At 40.4% G+C, this 14,434-nt stretch overlaps 1 protein-coding gene across 9 annotated transcripts in view; it reads left to right on the top strand.

Moving 5' to 3' along the window:
- Window positions 1-14,434, top strand: part of dlg1 (MAGUK family member discs large 1) — a 281,985-nt gene that overhangs the window by 53,720 nt on the left and 213,831 nt on the right. For 7 of the 9 annotated variants that reach the window (XM_089073507.1, XM_089073506.1, XM_089073510.1 and 4 more), the window contains exons 3-4: window positions 8,004-8,108; window positions 14,264-14,431. In XM_089073507.1, the coding sequence (XP_088929633.1) occupies window positions 8,004-8,108; window positions 14,264-14,431 (273 nt within the window). Of the gene's footprint in view, window positions 1-8,003; window positions 8,109-13,814; window positions 14,037-14,263; window positions 14,432-14,434 lie in introns of those variants that run through there. The other 2 variants (XM_089073512.1, XM_089073511.1) reach the window with 2 other exon arrangements.

The following is a 14,434-nucleotide window of genomic DNA, read 5'->3' as shown; positions in this document are numbered from 1 at the left end:
CTGTATACCTGCTCGTCCAGCACACTGGTAATGCCGCTAGTTTGATAGTTGAAAAGTGGCGGTCGCGAGAAATTCCTTTTTTATTATCCTTTTTATTTTTACTTTGTTTTTAATACGTAATATCTAGCTTACTAGATATCCGATATACTTTTATCATCTGTCTGTTTCCCACAACAAAGTGTGGGAAATATACTTGAATTCTCAGACTAACGATTATCATATAATCAATTTTCCTGAGTTTAATAAAATATTTTCTCTATTGGTACTATATATATATATATATATATATATGTGTGTGTGTGTGTGTATATACGTATATACGTACTTTATATTGCTGCGTAGGCGATAAAATTGAGATATTTTAACTTTATCCTTATATAAGCGAAATATTCGTAATAAAGATAAATTAAATATACAACGTATACTGTACATATATTTTTGCAATGTAAGCACAAGTCTTTCCACGGGTAACTGAGAAAAGGTGATGAGTTTTCGTAAAAGAGACTTTGATTCTGAAAGCTTTCCAATTTGCTTTTCGTTCCAGGTCGACAAATGTAAACGAATGTAAACCCTCTCACTATCTCGATAACGAGACGGAATCTTCGATGATAGAAATCCTAGTTACTTTGTAAGGAACGAAAAAGAAGTCCCAATTTTAATCAATTCTCTAATGAAATGTATTCCAAGAAGAATAATCGTTGAACTCGTGTTACAAAGACTTTCGGATCACATTAAACGTGCAGATTGCTTAATTAAAAGAAACTATCGTGCAAATTTAAAATAGCAATACCAGATAACAGTAATATATAGAAGGTATTTTTCTTGTATTTTTCTTGTAGTTTTATAAAGAGAAAGAAGAAAAGTAAGCATACCATCATACTTTTTCAGATAAAAAAAGAAAAATATTTTAAGGTAAACTTTTTTTCAAAACAAACGTTTTCATTTCATTAGGCAAAAATTACAAAAGTTGTAAGAATACCTCGCTGCAAAATTAAATTAGCTTTATCATGTGTGCTTTCTTTTAAGCACTTTATAAAACGTTTATCTCATATATATATATGTATATATATATATATATATATATATATATATATATATATATATATATATATACATATGAGATACAACAATGTAAGGAATTACGGTGCTGCTTTTGCACGTTGTATAGAAAACGCGCGCGCATTAGTTATTCTTTTTTAAACGCAAAAATTGATAAAACTTCTGGTGATGTGAATATTTCTCTCTCGAATAAAAATTTAAAAAATATCCGCAGTAACTCAACTATTATTTTTGGAGCATTGAAATTGGAAAACGCATGCGGTATAACTTGGACGATTGCTTTTGTATACGCATTGTAAATATTTGATGCAATTAAAAACCGTGGAATCTAAATTTTTTTTATTGCGGTAATCGGAAATCACGACGCAAAACTCATTTATGGGATCAAAGTTGGGATCGGTTTGGAGATACATTGGCCGGCAAAATGTCGCTTTTCGAAATTACCGAAGCTACTTTAAGAAATTGAATCTACCGCGGCATCATTGACTTTTATGAAATTACTAATGTAAGAGATAGAAAAATTAACGAAACCGACCGGATTCGAATTCCAGGATATCTTTCGTTTACTATCCTCGATATTTAGTTTGCATGATGGCGGTGGCTCCTTAATTATTTATATTCGCAATTTCTTATTAAGGAAATATTGAATTGACGAATAAACTCTGACGAGCGTTCACACACACGTACACATTTAAACGTACGTGGATACGTTTATGCATACGTATAAAGAAATGTGTAAGCTTTTGGTCTAGCGATATTAATTTTGTAGGTACAGACTGCAAAATTTTTATATAAAGCAAATATTGACGCGATCTGATAGCTCTGGACGCCATATTAAAGTGGTACCAAATGGTAAAAGAGACAAATTATAAATATTTTTTCTCGTTTTTTGATACGAAATTCATATGCTGGGCACGTATTAACTGCATAAACTTTAATTGTAGGAAAGGATTTTCAAATCTGTAAAATTAGTATAAAATTAAATCGACACAAAAATTATCATATTTCTGTAATACAAAGTTCCAGCATCACCTTAATATTTGACTTCTCATGTGATCCAGATCCAACTCCAACTAATATGCCCAGATGTGAGATCTGAGGAAAAATATACGGAATTTTATTGTTCTTATAATTTATATATTAATAAATTGACTGCGAGAGAAAAGGGGAGAGCAGAAGAAATATCGATTATGGGCTTCATTCTTGGAGGAGTGCGCTTGTTTGTATCCGTTAAAATCCAGACAAACGGCAATAATCCACGCGCCAATGATGGCGTTGGGACGCGATAAGCACGCGTGCTTATCACGTTCTCAAGAACAAAATCCGCATTATTGATATCCCGGGGATAAGGAAGGAAACGCGAAAGTTAGATAAAGAGAGACGTCGAACAACGTTCACTCGTGGGTGCGTGTGTGACTGCCGAAAATTTTCATTTTTTGTTATCGAACACAATATATATGCTCGTTGCCTTATAGGAATGGGATACGTGCTTTGGATCCGCAATGCGTAGACCGGAAGTATCTTTTTCCTCTCGTTCCTCTCTCTCTCTCTCTCTCTCTCTCTCTCTCTCTCTCTCTCTCTCTCTCTCTCTCTCTCTCACGAGAGAAAAGGAGTGATAAATGCAAAGTAAAGTAGGAGGCGACATGTGCCTTCTCGAATCTTTTTTGCATCTGCTCACGGTGCGCAATGTAATGATCACTGAACATATCAAGTTGAAAGAAAGACTTACACGAAGTGAATCTATCGATCTATTTATCATGCTACCAACAGAGTTTGTTTCTTGCTTTGGAAACAGCTCGAGTCTTTGTCGCGATAGAATTCCTTCCCGAACGATCGTTACTGCCTTCCGCCTACATGCGCCTATAAATTGCGCGCGCGCGCGCGCGCCTAATCTAATGTGAATTAACTCTCTTATCACGTTCTCCTCGCGTGCGATCAGGAGGAGGCTGTACGTGCGAGAGATCCGCGATACAGCGTCGCGGAATTTCGGGGGGTGGGAGGGGGGGGGGGAAGGGTTCGCTACATATTTCAACGACGTGTGAGATCAACGGACGGCGGATTATTGGAAACGCGTCCGAGTGTCACATTCTCATCGCCGAGTCGCGCTCTGGTTCCACGATGTCTTCGGCCTGGTTGGTATTGGCAAGGTGGTGGTGAATGGGCATCGTCGCTTTGTGGGATCAAACCGAGACGATTAGATTCGACAGTCAAGTGCCAACAGTTTATCGGCCGCGAATTCATACCGTGCGATTCTGCGCACGGTGGTGCGTGATGATGTTCGAAATTGCGAATTTGCGAAAATTGTGTACCCTACTCTACTCATCTCACAAGAAATTCTATAATATTAACATTGGGCAAACATTTTTTTATATTTACTTTGCATGTGTTGACTTTATATTTTAATACTAATCGTATTGCTCGTATGGTCGAACTACGTACGTTGTTATTATTTTACGAAATACTTTTAGCGAATTTATTTATTTATTTATTTTTTTTTTTTTACTAACATGCAGTTGTTAACAATTTAACGTGCAGAGATGAAAAAACTAAAAATATTTTTTAAATACTTGTTTCAGGAATGTATAATATATTTAACTTCAATATAATGTGAAATGTAGAAATCAGAGCTTTTCAGCTTTGATTGTATTTCAATATTAAATTAAATCTATCTCTACACTCTACTCATACATGAAAATTATAATTAATTCAACATATAATTACATAGCGAAATCAATAACGAGATGTAATTAGGAATTTAGATTAGAAATATTATATATTAGAAGTTTAACTTTTATTTTATTTGTATTCAATTTTTGGATATGAAATTTGGAATTAGGTAAATTTTTGTAAATTATGCTAAAGTAAATTTGTTTCAAGGCGAGAACGATGCGAATTAATAAGTGCGTAAACAATTCATTACCAAACAACGATGCAGCCACCACTATAACATGAGATTCTCGCGCTCGCGATCAATTTTGTTATTGGTGCTAATAATTAATTTACGGCCGTTCGTAAATGCCGTTACGCTGGCGAATCTAATACCGTGGATTTTAATTGATATCCAAGCTGCTATCCTCGCGATTGGCCTGAAACAGATTAATTACATTACGTTACATTTATCAAGCTAAATACGTCGCGCTGTTATCTTATGACCACGTACATCCCGTGCATTTTTCCGACAGGGAATTCGTCATCATACTTCGCCCGCAGTATTTTAATCGCGTATGTCATGTCGCGAATTCACCCCCCCCGCCGGGGGTGCTTGCATCAACCACTGTCATGCGGTGTGTCGCCTGGTCGTAACTGACGTGTCGGGGCTGCTAGTAGTTGTCTCCGCGTTATGGTCAGGCGTGACGTACGTTTGCACCGCAGCGGTCTATCGGCAAGTCAAATGCCTTACGAAACAATACCGGATACGGAAACCGGATCTGGGCTGAACAAATGTTTCTGCGCGACAAAATTATCAAATACCCCATGTGAATAAAAATGCAAGAGATGAATGTAAGCCGCGCAACGTAACAAGAAACGAAGAAGGCAACTACTTAGGGGTGAAATCGATTAATCCCCACTTTTTTTGGCTCGGTCTGTCACGTCGTATTGAGATATAAATAAAAATTTTAAGAAACAATTTCTACAATTGTCAAACGTGCGACCAAGATGATCGTGTTTCGTTTGGAACGAATCGCGCATTTGTCGATCAGATTTGTTAAATATTATTATAACGCGCGGCGTCGTTAACGCAAAGGGACGAAGGCGTTAATTTTCTAATCGAGATTTACCACAAACCGAGGGGGTAAACCACGAACATCGGGGCGTAGGCCCCTCGAAATGTCCGTCCGCCAGTTATCGGGAACCGTATATACGGTCGAACTACGTACGTTGGCTTTTGGCAACAAAAGCGCCGGGGCGAGTTTCCAGAACCAGCGACCAGCGGGTAATGATCGACGGTATCGGTATAGATTTTCATCGAATCGGCGAAAGCGCGCGATACCGTTCAGTAGAGTCGTTCAGCCGTAGAATGGCCACCACCACCGGAGGGATTACTCTTCATTATCGGGGCGATGCATATTGCGACGTCGATAAAATCGCGGGATGGGGCAAAGAGGGAAAGGGGGAGGGGGGAGGTGCGGTAAAAGGGGGTCGCGATAGTCTGCGGGTAATCGAGAACGCACTTCGCCGCGCTCGTGCGCACGACGCGCATCATTATCATTTACGTTACATTACAGATCCGCTTCGCGGAGTTATGTAACAACTGCGAACATCCAACGCGCTCGCGTTGGATTAATCCCGGAGCTGGAGCCCACCTTCCTGTGTGCGGCGCAGAAACTCAAATTTCGGGAATGGCGAAACACGAGGAGGCAAACACTTGTTTGTGTGTGTGTGTGTGTGTGTGTGTGTGTGTGTGTGTTTTTCGAAAGTTCACGCGGCAACCTATTTCCCGTTAGCTCCCGACAGCAACAAATTAATCCGGTTACGAGAGGAAAATTTGTGGATAATCGCGCGAATCTAGAATAGAGAAAAAAATTTTTTTATTACAACGGCGGTGCACGGCGGAGAAAATTATCTCCGTCCTGGAAAAAAATCCAATTCTACGCAATTTTCGTATATAATGTTAAAAAAAAAAAAAAATGTGGTTTGCTTATGTGTACGTGTATGAATTTTGTGCCGGATAAAGAGCGAGATAAACAGTGCGTTTATTTCTAGATGTTCTCTGCGCGTTATGCGGAAAAGAAACGAGAGACGAAAAAAATTATATAAAAGAAATTAGAAAAAGATAAAAATGTAGATGTTATATACTGTTTTGCTGGTGGATAAAAAAATCAAGTAACATTATGGTGTTTCTCAAAGGGAAGAAATGGATCAAACTCTGGCGGGAAAGCGCCTTCATCTAAACTAATGTCGCTAATAGCGAATATCGAAAGATCCAACATCTACTGACGGCAACATTAAATTTCCATATATTTCTTCACTTCTAATTTACATTTACAATTTTCGCAGAGATAATTTATAAATTTTTAGACTCATAAACTTCCAATGGTCATCCAATTATTCATCCAAGTTTTTTTTCTCACGAACAAGCATCTTATTCTTGCATGATTTATGAATTGTGGAATCTTAATATTTTAAAAACGACTGATATATAAATATGTTTTTTTAATTTCCGTTAATTTTTTTATATTAAATTTGCTTTGCCCTCATTCTTATTTTAATTTCAAGTCTATAGAGAGAGTTATCTCTTTAAAAATTCGTCGGTAAGGGTCCTCTTAAATATTAAAAGATGGTCGCGTATAGAATGTTTAATACAATTCGAGAGGATAACACTTGGATTTCGGTCGGAATCATGCGCATGAACGCATGCGATAGCAAGCAAGACGATACGCTCTCGTCGGGCAAGGTAAAACTGCTCGTATCGCGGCGATATACGTTGCCGTGATGTACGAGAATGCACTTGAGAGAATATAAAATATTAGTGCGCGCTACTTTACTCTTCTCAATTTTATTCGATACTCTTCGCCTTTGAGAGTCACGGGAGTATGAGCCGTGCCGTACCTCCGCGCAAGCGCGTACCTGTTCGCGGTCCAGTTTTAAATAAAATATATCGCGCGACGAGACGGTACGGTAAAAGAAGAGACGGAAGACGTTTATTAATGCCAGAAGTATCGCTCGGTGACGTTCACTTTGTCGAGGTAGCGTTTTCGCTTTCTCTCGCAAATTGCCGCAACGCGAATCTGCGACCGAGTGCGCAAGGCGCTGCGCTTCCAATTTTATTTCTTACATTTCCTTGGAAACTTGGAGTTTCGTGGAACGGAGTGGCGAGTCCGCCTTTGTTTTACAATCGCTCTCCTTCCTAGGCACGGTGTCGATGTAATTAGCGAAATCAGCGCAGGGCAGCACTCGATTACACCAGCGCGCGATTAAAGATTCCCAAAAAGCGGACGGATCTCTAAAATGCTGGGGGGGTTCGCCGTTGCACTTTTTCCTCTTTGTCGCAATAATCGTAAGTACTCTACGTAGCGCCGCGTTTTTAAAGTAGATTGCGGCGTTCGTTATCCCGCCGAGCATAAATAAGGGATGCAGCCATAGGCGGGGTTGGGTCATCGTCGGTTCGAGGGCGATGGTCGACGGTGCACATAAAGGGCGCGCGCTCTCCGGAAGATAAAAGCGGCACTGCATCCGCTGTAAACGTGCTCACGTCGCATCGAAAGTTCGCTATGAATAATTTCACTCGGCTCGTTTAGCGCACCGCCATTGTGCGACAAACGACAAACGGTCAGTCGACTCGTGGCTCAATCGCGTAATTGACCTTGCATCTCGCGACTTTATTTCCTCCACCCGTCTGCACTTTGTGTCCCCGCCGGCGGGAAACGTTTCGATCGATCCACGGCGAGCTCTCCGGGTCGGCGTTGTCGGAAACCCGATAGCCCAGATATCAAGTGTTTGCTGTTTGAAGCGCAGTTCGCATCAAAGCCCCTGCAACAACGGATATTCCGAATAGTTGGACAGTCGGGTTTATAGTCGTTGACGAAATATAAAATAAATCCGTCGGAGTAGGAAGACAGGCGTCGTTTGCTACGGGAAACGATCGAAGGCTTTAAGAGCGAGATCTACAATCTCTCGTACGTAGCATTTTATTTACGAGTTGAAAGCATCTCTCTGTGGAAGAAATTATCGATATTATTACGGTACAGCGTCATTTAATAAATCGGAATCAAGTTTTTCAATATTTTTAATTGTCCGATATTTTCATGTGCTCGTCACAACGATATTTCCATACTCTGATGAATTTGCGATTTTAAAAAAATTTTAAAAAAATTACATAAATTTTAAAACCACGTTGAAATCCGCTCGACGAGATTAGAGAGGGCTTTTCGACAAATACGCATCTCCCTCGTCGATCCGGGACACCATGGTGGTATGTTTTTTAGATGATGTGATCGTTTCAGGATGGTCCAGCCTCCGCCTTGCCGTTGACCCAGACTCTGTCGAACATTTATGGCCGCAGATCGGCCAGTCCTGATGTTCCAGGCTCCAATCTAGACGAGACTCAGGTTTGTAAATTTTGCGAAAGTAAATTGGCGAACTTTATAAAAAATACGGTTTCTTCTTCCACGGTGAATATTCAGTCATCGCAAATCGAAACCTACCATATATTAAATCTCTCGGCAAAGAGAACGATTGACATTGATAACACGATTAACGATTGATCTCTTCTTTTTCTCCCCCTCTAAAGCGTAAAAATATAAACATTGTTCTTTCCGTTCTGAAGCCTCCACTCCAAACATCTGCTTGATTTAATCGATAATCGCTATAATGGTCCTGGAATATTTATATGGTCCCGCACTGATCAATGCATGCAAAGTAAGAAATCGTTGATCGATTAATCAATTGTTCGTACTTGACGCCCAGCTTGATAATGATTGTTCGCCGGCTTTTGCGACGGTAAGCTCTGTAGTTCTCTGTAGTTGAATATGCCTGGGAAGATTCCTGGCTTACCAACTTGTTCGTTTGAAATATTCGTGGCAGCACAGCTGCCAGAAATCTGTGCTCATAGTTGCCGAGCCATTTCTGCGGCCTCGTCGATAATGCAATTTCCAAAGAACAGTTTGACAAGTAAACCTTCTTAAGAAATAATAATAATAATAATAATAATAATAATAATAATCAAATCGAATTTAAAGAAAAAATAATAAACGTAACAATCATATCAAAATGGCTATAAATATACAGATCTTAGATCCTCTGAAATATCTACTATCTACTACGATCTAACGTTACATCGCGATCTATCGCGGGTTAAATTCGGGGAATAAAACGCAGCGGCAGCCGAGTGCCGCTCGGCTGCTTCACGTAAATTGTTGAAACGTGATATGTACTCGCGATGCGTGTGTAATATGAAATGTTTCGAAAAATTTTTATTATTATCGCGCGCGCGCATAACCGGCGCGTATTTGCATACGTGTACGCGACGCGCCATTGAAAAATCGGCGCCCGTCGAATTTTTATCGTCACTTAAATCCACTCGCCACTTTACCGTACTCTCTGCTGTACTTGTCCACGAGTTCGAGTAGCGCTCGCGTAAATTAGCGCGCGCGCACGCGCGCGAGCGAGCGAGCGAGCGAGCGAGCGATATTTTCAGCATGGAGATAAAAGCGTCGATTTAATGCCACATCCATCGCGTCTCGGCGTTTCGCGGAAATCGGAATGAATATGCGCAGTTGGTGCGCACGTGTGAATCTCGATGAATGCTCGATGGATTGCCGTTTTCACTGCCGCCATCAACAATTTTCACAACGATGGCACGAATCGATCTCGCCGGCCGGCTTCTTCTTTCCCCTGGAAATTCTTCTTCCACCGTCAAAATATCTATGCATCTTTATTGGCAAGAATCAGGCAGGTTCGCGATCCTTTTGTCTCGACCAAAGTGTGATCGCTAATTAATCACATTATATGATCGTGCAGAGTAACGATTCGTTTAAATTACGCCAACTTTGATGAATTAAGGCGACCAGATTTTGCCCGAGTATGCCGGTTAATTAAGGCCAATAACGTAATTACCACTCGACGTTTCTATAGTCCAACGGTAGTCGTTTCTTTTGTTCCCCCTCATTTGATACGCTAATTACATTAATATGAGCCGTCGGGTACCCAAATACCGCTTTTTTGTACCCCCCCCCCCCCCCCCCGAGCAACGCAAGGCGTGCTTAAACACTTAAACACTTTGCAAGGAGAAAGGAGCATTCGTCTGCTTCGAGTTTCTTAGCGAAGATGAGGAGTTTAACCTCGGTTAACTATAAACATAGAAATTAATTCGCTTTAGCGTCAGCTGCAGACTGCAATTTTCCGCTATCCTGCTCTTCGTCGTCCCTTCGCCGTCGTCGTTGTGGTGCAAGACCTCGCCACGCAATTCTTCGCTTCAGTTCAGAACACGATCGCGCGGCGGTTCTCGATTATCTCCTCATGTTCCTCCTATCAAGTCCAAGGTTTCCCGAAGCTGCTGGGGGGGGGGGGGGGGAACGCTGCTGCATTGTGCGCCGGCATTGTGCCCGATAATGGACATCCGATTCGCAGAATAAAACGAGCTCGCGAGGCCATTTCGCGAAAAGACCGGCGCGATAGACGGACGGCTGTGCGTGACGGTTTAATTAACCGGCGCGAAGATATTTCGCGTATTGTTGAGCTCGCAGAGCGCGAGATCCGCGCCGCGAAAAGACAGGCCGAATGGATAAATCGGACAAATGCAATCTCCCGATCTCCTCCCATAATTTTCGTGCCGCGCTCACGGTGCCGAATAACGAATAATTGAATCGAGTCGAGTACAAAGCCGCCGCTGCTGCCATTCGACTCCGATCAAAGGAAAAGTCGGCGTGTCGTGTTATCACTGATGTCCCTTTACCGGATATTTCCGGACGGGAAATGTAGCGGTATGCCGCTTAAAGCCGGAGCGTGTTTACATTACATGACGCATTCCGTTTGATTTAGGTAGCTGATTAACTTTTGAGGATGGCGCGTCGATCGCTACGCCGAGGTTTGTTTAATAATCCGTTAATGATCGAGGTGTCGATACCGCGCGCGCCCGTTATACGGCACGAGGAAAAGGTATCCGTTAACGGAACTTTATTATTGATCGCCATTTAATCGCATTTCTGAGGGACGTTGTTGTTTCTCGTCATGTTTTAATTAACTCTGTTGAAAAATCACGAAAATTGTACGTTACATGGATAAACGTTCCAAATTGAAGTATTTGTGCAAACTCGCGTAAATTAGAGAGATCTGATAAATGACGCGACATATACGTGACGTATATTATATATTTGGGAATATACAATTTATCGTAGAGAAAAAATACGTAATGCAAATTGTAAGACGTAATTCCGAGCAAATAGTGGGGACGAGTTTTTTTTGCACGTGGACGCAATTTCTTTGGTCGTCAATTTCGAACCGCAATCGCGTCACAATCACTTGAAAGTTACAATGTACAATTTGTTTAAATAGCCGTTCTACACTTAAACGCAGGATTAATAACAGCCGTAAGTTGGGAGACGCGAAATAAATGACACGACGAAATTATCGATCTTGTAAACAGCGCAGTAATTAGTCACTCGGCTTCTTAATTTTGAACTTCGACAGAGAAAAAGGAAACAAACTTTTTGAAGAGTCCTTTAGACTCGGACCAATCGCGAGGATGCTTCAGTGTCGTGAAATTAGACGGCAACGCCTTCGTCGAAGGCATCGGCAAGTTACAGAGTTCAGTGTCGAATCACTTTTACATCGGTACTGATCGTTCTTCGCATCAAGAGCCATTTCCAAAAAAAATCATCGAGACTCGACCGTGTGATCAAGCGTGTAATTGTCTGTTTTCGATCAACGGCGCTAATTATAATTATTTATTACGTTGTAATTTCTTGAAAAAGTTTTGCGAAACGTTTGGAATGCGTTTATTTGGAGCACGTGTCAGAAATAGTGTATGATATAAGACAAACAAAGTGCACTCTCAACGAAAATATACGAGGCGTTGCTACGAGCAGCATTTTACGTAAAATTAAATTTGTTTTCATATGCTAATAAAATTGACATTTCTTAAAAATGCATGCAACACTGGTTAAAATAACGGTTTAAAGATGGTTTAAAGATTTTTGGTTCATTTTTTTCAAATTAATTTCACAAATATAGCAAGTAGATAACTTTGTTCTAGGAAAGATTTAATATTATCGGAATTTTTGGCACTAAAAAATAAAGAAAAAAAAAAAAAAATCTATTAATGAAATCGCAAATAACCGACCTTGCTTTTGAGAGCAATCATATTTTTCTTGGAAGAGTTTTCTCGCGATTCGGTGGAGACACGTGGGATGTGAGATGAATGAAGCCAAGAGAAATCCTCCTAGAGGATTGTCTTGTGAAAGAGAAACAGAACAGAGTTCATAACTTCCGACTGAACCTGAAAAAACCGACGATATTTGTCATCGTAGAAACTGCCCGCTTTTTCCGATACTATGAAAATGAGAGGTCGCGTAAAGAAAAAAAACGTGTGTATGTGTGTGTGTGTGTGTGTGTGTGTGTAAAAAATATTTCTTTTATAAAAGATAATTATCGAAAGGTAGTAGCGTTACACGCGCGATAAATGGAGGCGTGGCGATGTAAGAAATCGAGCAATTCGTGAAGAGATGCGTTTTCACGGAATAGAATGTTGATGGAGATTGCTCGCTCGAGTACCAAGTCTAAACTATTTCGCTCTCGCACGCGCGGTTTCTCCATAAACAATATGCGGCGGTGTTCGGTATTCTTGGAAGCCCGTAAGCGCTTCAATCACTCTGAAATTTTCCTTTGCCCGTGCTGCAAATTACGCCCGCGAGTTGCACCAAGCATGCGGCGTACCCGAGAACATTATCTATTCTTGCGCGGGTTTCCATCGGTGCGAAAATATGAATAATGATTTTGATGAAATATGGATAAAATAGGAATCATGTACGCGAAATGATGGCTGCATTAAGCCTGAAATATATTTTGTTACGATAATCGATAATCGAGTTGAAGTGCAAAATAATAATTGGCAGGTTTCAAATAATATACGAAGTGTTTCCAAAATATATTTTGTTTTCTAAACGACAGATATTTTTTTCTCGACTCGAGCATTTTTTCTCCTTTTACACTTGAAAAAAAAAAAAAATACGCTTTGCTTCGATAAATTAATAAAATGATACAAAGATTATTTATTAAAAAAAAAAAAAAAAAAAAAAAAAAAAAAAAAAAAAAAATGTTAACGTCGTTAATACGCTTTGGCGATTGATTATTTTAAATGATGTTCTCGTGTTAATTTTTGGAATAAATACGCGCTCGATCGCGACATCCCTTGTCAGCGGCTTTTATTCTCGTTCAGTGAATGCACTTGACAATAATGGCCGACACGAGCATGTTCGTGGGGGAATAAAGCGCGCGCAATGGAACAAGGGCGGAAAACAGGATAGAGACAGTCTGATACTTATGACATGCTTTTAGAACACAAGAAACGAGAGAAAAGGGGGATTTGATTCGTGACATATATCCCCGACGTGTTTCACTTCACCATTGGTATCGATCCCTCGTGACGACAGGCACGCCCGCGATACTCGATTCAAAGCGCTTGTTCGAGCGGCGCGAAGCAACGGTGAAAGCGGCGAGCGGAGGCAAGCGGCTTAAACGAATCGCAAAATTTTATCTCGGAAGCGTGCATAAAAAGTTTAGACGCTAATTGAAAAGTTTGTACCTCGCGCTTGCAAGAGTTTGAAGTAAAGTAATAATTAAATCAAGAATTTTCTATTGAGAGTCAGAGAGAGAGAGAGAGAGAGAGAGAGAGAAAGAGAAAGAGAAAATAAATTGATCTGACATATGACTGATGATTGAGTTGAAAAAAATAAAGTTGCAAGTTTGAATTTGTAAAAAATTTTGTAAAAAAATTGTATCGAGATAAATTCAAAAATATATCGAGACGAAAGTTTTGTGTTATTAATTTCTAAATGTTGATGATTTTTTTTTTTTTTTTTTTTTTTGAGCGACATATTCTCGTGACTATTTCGCAGAGTTAATGAAGCAAGTGTGAAGTGTAAATGACGACTATCCAACAGATATTTACACGCCTCGATTCGTCACTCTTTTTCCTCCTCCGGTGTTACATGGCGACTCTATTTCGCTTGAAATTTGCACACAACGGCAAATCGAGTGGACTTTGACGGACAGCGTACACTGAAAAATACATATATTCGAAATATCACGCACGGCCGGACCGTTTTTGCACGATGATAGACTGGGTGTCAATCGTACGTCATTCAAGGCGACGATTCAGTGATTACATGTTCGCCGTGCCGGTCAAAATACGAAAACGTCGAAGGGCGAAGCGACACGCCAATTCAACGCCGAGTTTGCCCAGCAATCGTCGCGCAAATAATGCGATTTCGCGTAATTCTGAAAGCGGCAGGCGTATTTGTCAGTGCTGCTGGAGCCACGTAAGTCTTCATGCAATTATAAAAGGCGTTCTAGACGATTAACAAACAGGCAAAATTCTTTCTATTAGGGAAAATATCGAAGCACTCTGCAACTAATATTTTAAACTAACATTTACATTAATTTCTTAAGATGTTAATATTTATATGTTATAAAAAATCAAGTGTGTTTTTATAATATTTTAGCGTGCGGGTTATACGACGGGAAATTGCTTCTCTTCGTGTTACAGAAAACGAGATTTGATGGTACAGGAGGGGAGGAACAATTACCACCGCCGCCGTCGCCACCCCAGCTGAAGGAGGCAGCTCAACTGGATGGAGTTCCTAGACCGAATTCAGTCGATCGTATTCTTCATTCTGACGGAATCCAGCACATCAGTCATGAGACACTCAACAAGGTA

The sequence above is a fragment of the Pogonomyrmex barbatus genome, unplaced genomic scaffold, assembly GCF_055798465.1.
Source record: "Pogonomyrmex barbatus isolate J1 unplaced genomic scaffold, ASM5579846v1 scaffold15, whole genome shotgun sequence".
NCBI lineage: Eukaryota > Metazoa > Arthropoda > Insecta > Hymenoptera > Formicidae > Pogonomyrmex > Pogonomyrmex barbatus.
This window is presented reverse-complemented; position numbering and strand designations above follow the sequence as displayed.